This window comes from Danio aesculapii, chromosome 7 (genome assembly GCF_903798145.1).
Source record: "Danio aesculapii chromosome 7, fDanAes4.1, whole genome shotgun sequence".
NCBI classification, from domain to species: domain Eukaryota; kingdom Metazoa; phylum Chordata; class Actinopteri; order Cypriniformes; family Danionidae; genus Danio; species Danio aesculapii.
In genome coordinates, this window is record NC_079441.1 from 48,702,815 (window position 1) to 48,705,355 (window position 2,541).

Consider the following 2,541-nt stretch of genomic DNA (forward strand, 5'->3'; position numbering starts at 1 on the left):
ACATATTTGATGGGTCTTGTCTAGATATAGTTAAATGTAAAAATAAATAAAAACATGCAGTTTTGCTAGAATAAGCACATAGCAATATATTAAGGCAACCCACCAAATACATTTAATTTAAAATGTAAATAAGATAACTAACTTTAAGACACAAAAAACATAAATTCTCATTATTTAAAAAAAGAAAAAGAAAACTAAATGGAGTTGACTTTTAAAATGACTATGGACATTTTTGACAATCACAGTGTCCATCCATTTTATTTAATTTTTAGTAGCCTATGTAACGTTACATTATTGAAAATGAAAACAAAAGTATAAACTTAACGTTACACTACTTAACACAGAGGTAGCTAAATTGTGACGTCCATGTTATCTTTATTGAAAATACATCTTCACTTCAACGTTATTAAAAAAACAGACATTAGTAAATGAGGCAATGAAGAGTATGAAGAGATTTAAAGTTTTACCGTAGTTGTCCATTACAGGTTTGAGGTCTTTGTAGAGGTTCGTCACGTTTGTAATGTCTCGCACGGTCAGATCCCTGTATTTATAATACTGTGTACAAAAAAAAGCATAATTCATATCATAACCGATACTTCGTTCGCATTGTCTTATACTCAAGCGTTTACTTACTTTCAACAACACTTTCCGTAGAGAGATTTCGTTGTTTGCCGTCATGTTTGCAATGATTATGAACTAAAGTGATATACAGTATCTATCAGTTAAATTATATAGTAGACGTTATGGACATAAACTCATAAAAAACAAAAACAAATCATCGCAACTATTCAGGAAATCAGGGATGTGTATTATCACTTCCGCTCAGCTGACTGATGACGCAGTCTGCCACTTGACTGGAAGACGACGGAGCACTGCCCTTACCTATTTTATTTGGAATAATAAAAATATTAGATATAAAAATAAATCTTTTTTTAAATAACTGGTTTAATGAAAATAAACTTTTAGTTAGTCAGCTCTTAGATGACTGTGGTGTCCCTTTTTCATATGAAAAATGTATCAGTTTCCTTTTCACCAAAGAATATGCCACAGTTTTTGGTGCAATGCCTGATTGTGTTATACCTTTAGTCAAATCTGGCGCCAAAAGTTCTTTAGATTCTTTTATTTTTGACAACACAAACCTTTTTGTTGACCAAACTCTTCTCAGTTCTATGTCAAACAAAGATATTCGCTTAGTTATTAAAAGTTCTCAGATCTCTTTACCTGCTTGCATAGGTTTTTGGAATAATAAATTTGATGACATAGATTGGGAACAGTTTTGGCTTCTTTGGAAAAATATATTTTTATCTAATAAAGCTGTTGTAGTCTCAATCAAAATCATTCATAATTGCTACCCAATAAATACCAAACTAGCTACATTTAATCACAATATTTCCCCAATATTTCAATGTAAACTGTAAAGTGTCTTGGGTTGACTTTTCCCATTTCATTATTTTCCCAAAAAATTTATTCTTTGGTTACTCTCTGAATGTAGATCTTTCTCATTGTAAATTTGTTATTAATTTATTGCTTTTTTGGCAAAATTTTCAAAGAAACACCCTTACTTTTTTATTTTCAAAAAGGACTTGGATTTATATGTGAACTCTTTAAAAGACTCTAACAATTACACTGCATGTAAAACTCTTTCTTGGTGTAAATCATTTAAACCTGTTTAATTAGCAGGAATTGTATTTATGCAACCCTCTTTGTCTCCTTGTATCTTTGTAATGTTCTTTCTTGCAAAAAAAAAAAATGGAGTACTTCTCTAAGCTTTAGCTTTCTCTAAATTTCACCAGCAATGTCCGCTTGCTTGGAAGCTTGGTTACGTTCACAATGTTTCTCCCTACTGATATTTTTATGGAATAATCGAGATGTTACAATCAGAAACAAATAAATATTTTTCCAAAGGTGGCAAGACCATTACAATTGGCTTAAGATTGGCAATGAAAATCCATGAATTGCAACCAGCAGAACCTGGGAAAACTTTTAAAATAATATAAAATGAGTTGTGTCACAAAATTGTAGTATTTCAAAACTGTAGGACATTGACATCTCCTGTTCTTTCTGCAAACAAGCAGAGGAGACATTAGTACATATGTTTTTGATTGTCCAATATCCAAGCAATTTTGGTCACTCCTAAGTTTTCAAATATTTGATTCTGCCAATGCTGTGAATTGCTTTAGTCTAAAAGACTTTTTTTTTAATTATAATAACCTAAAAGATAAACCCCTGGAACACATTATAAATTTTTTTCTCATATGGCAAATTTTTTCATTCACAAACAGAAAATTGCAATTAATTAATTAATTCCTTACATTTATATAGCACTTTTCTAGACACTCAAAGCTCTTTACACAATGGGGGGGATCTCCTCATCCACCACCAGTGTGCAGCATCCACCTGCATGACACGACGGCAGCCATATTGCGCCAGACCGCACACCAGCTGATTGGTGGAGAGGAGACAGAGTAATAAATCGTCATATGGGGATGGTTAGAAAGCCATGATGGACAGAGGCCAGTGGGCAAATTTGGCCAGGATGCC

The 2,541-nt window shown here is 32.3% G+C and overlaps 1 protein-coding gene across 1 annotated transcript in view; it reads right to left on the bottom strand.

Moving 5' to 3' along the window:
• tsg101b (tumor susceptibility 101b) overlaps positions 1 to 815 on the bottom strand; it is an 18,718-nt gene extending 17,903 nt beyond the window's left edge. The window contains exons 1-2 of the mRNA XM_056462042.1: positions 634 to 815; positions 468 to 555 (exon numbers count right to left, since the gene is read on the bottom strand). Coding sequence (XP_056318017.1) covers positions 468 to 555; positions 634 to 678 — 133 coding nt within the window. The 5' untranslated portion in view covers positions 679 to 815. The remainder of the gene's footprint in view (positions 1 to 467; positions 556 to 633) is intronic.
• Between the last annotated feature and the right edge of the window lie 1,726 nt (positions 816 to 2,541).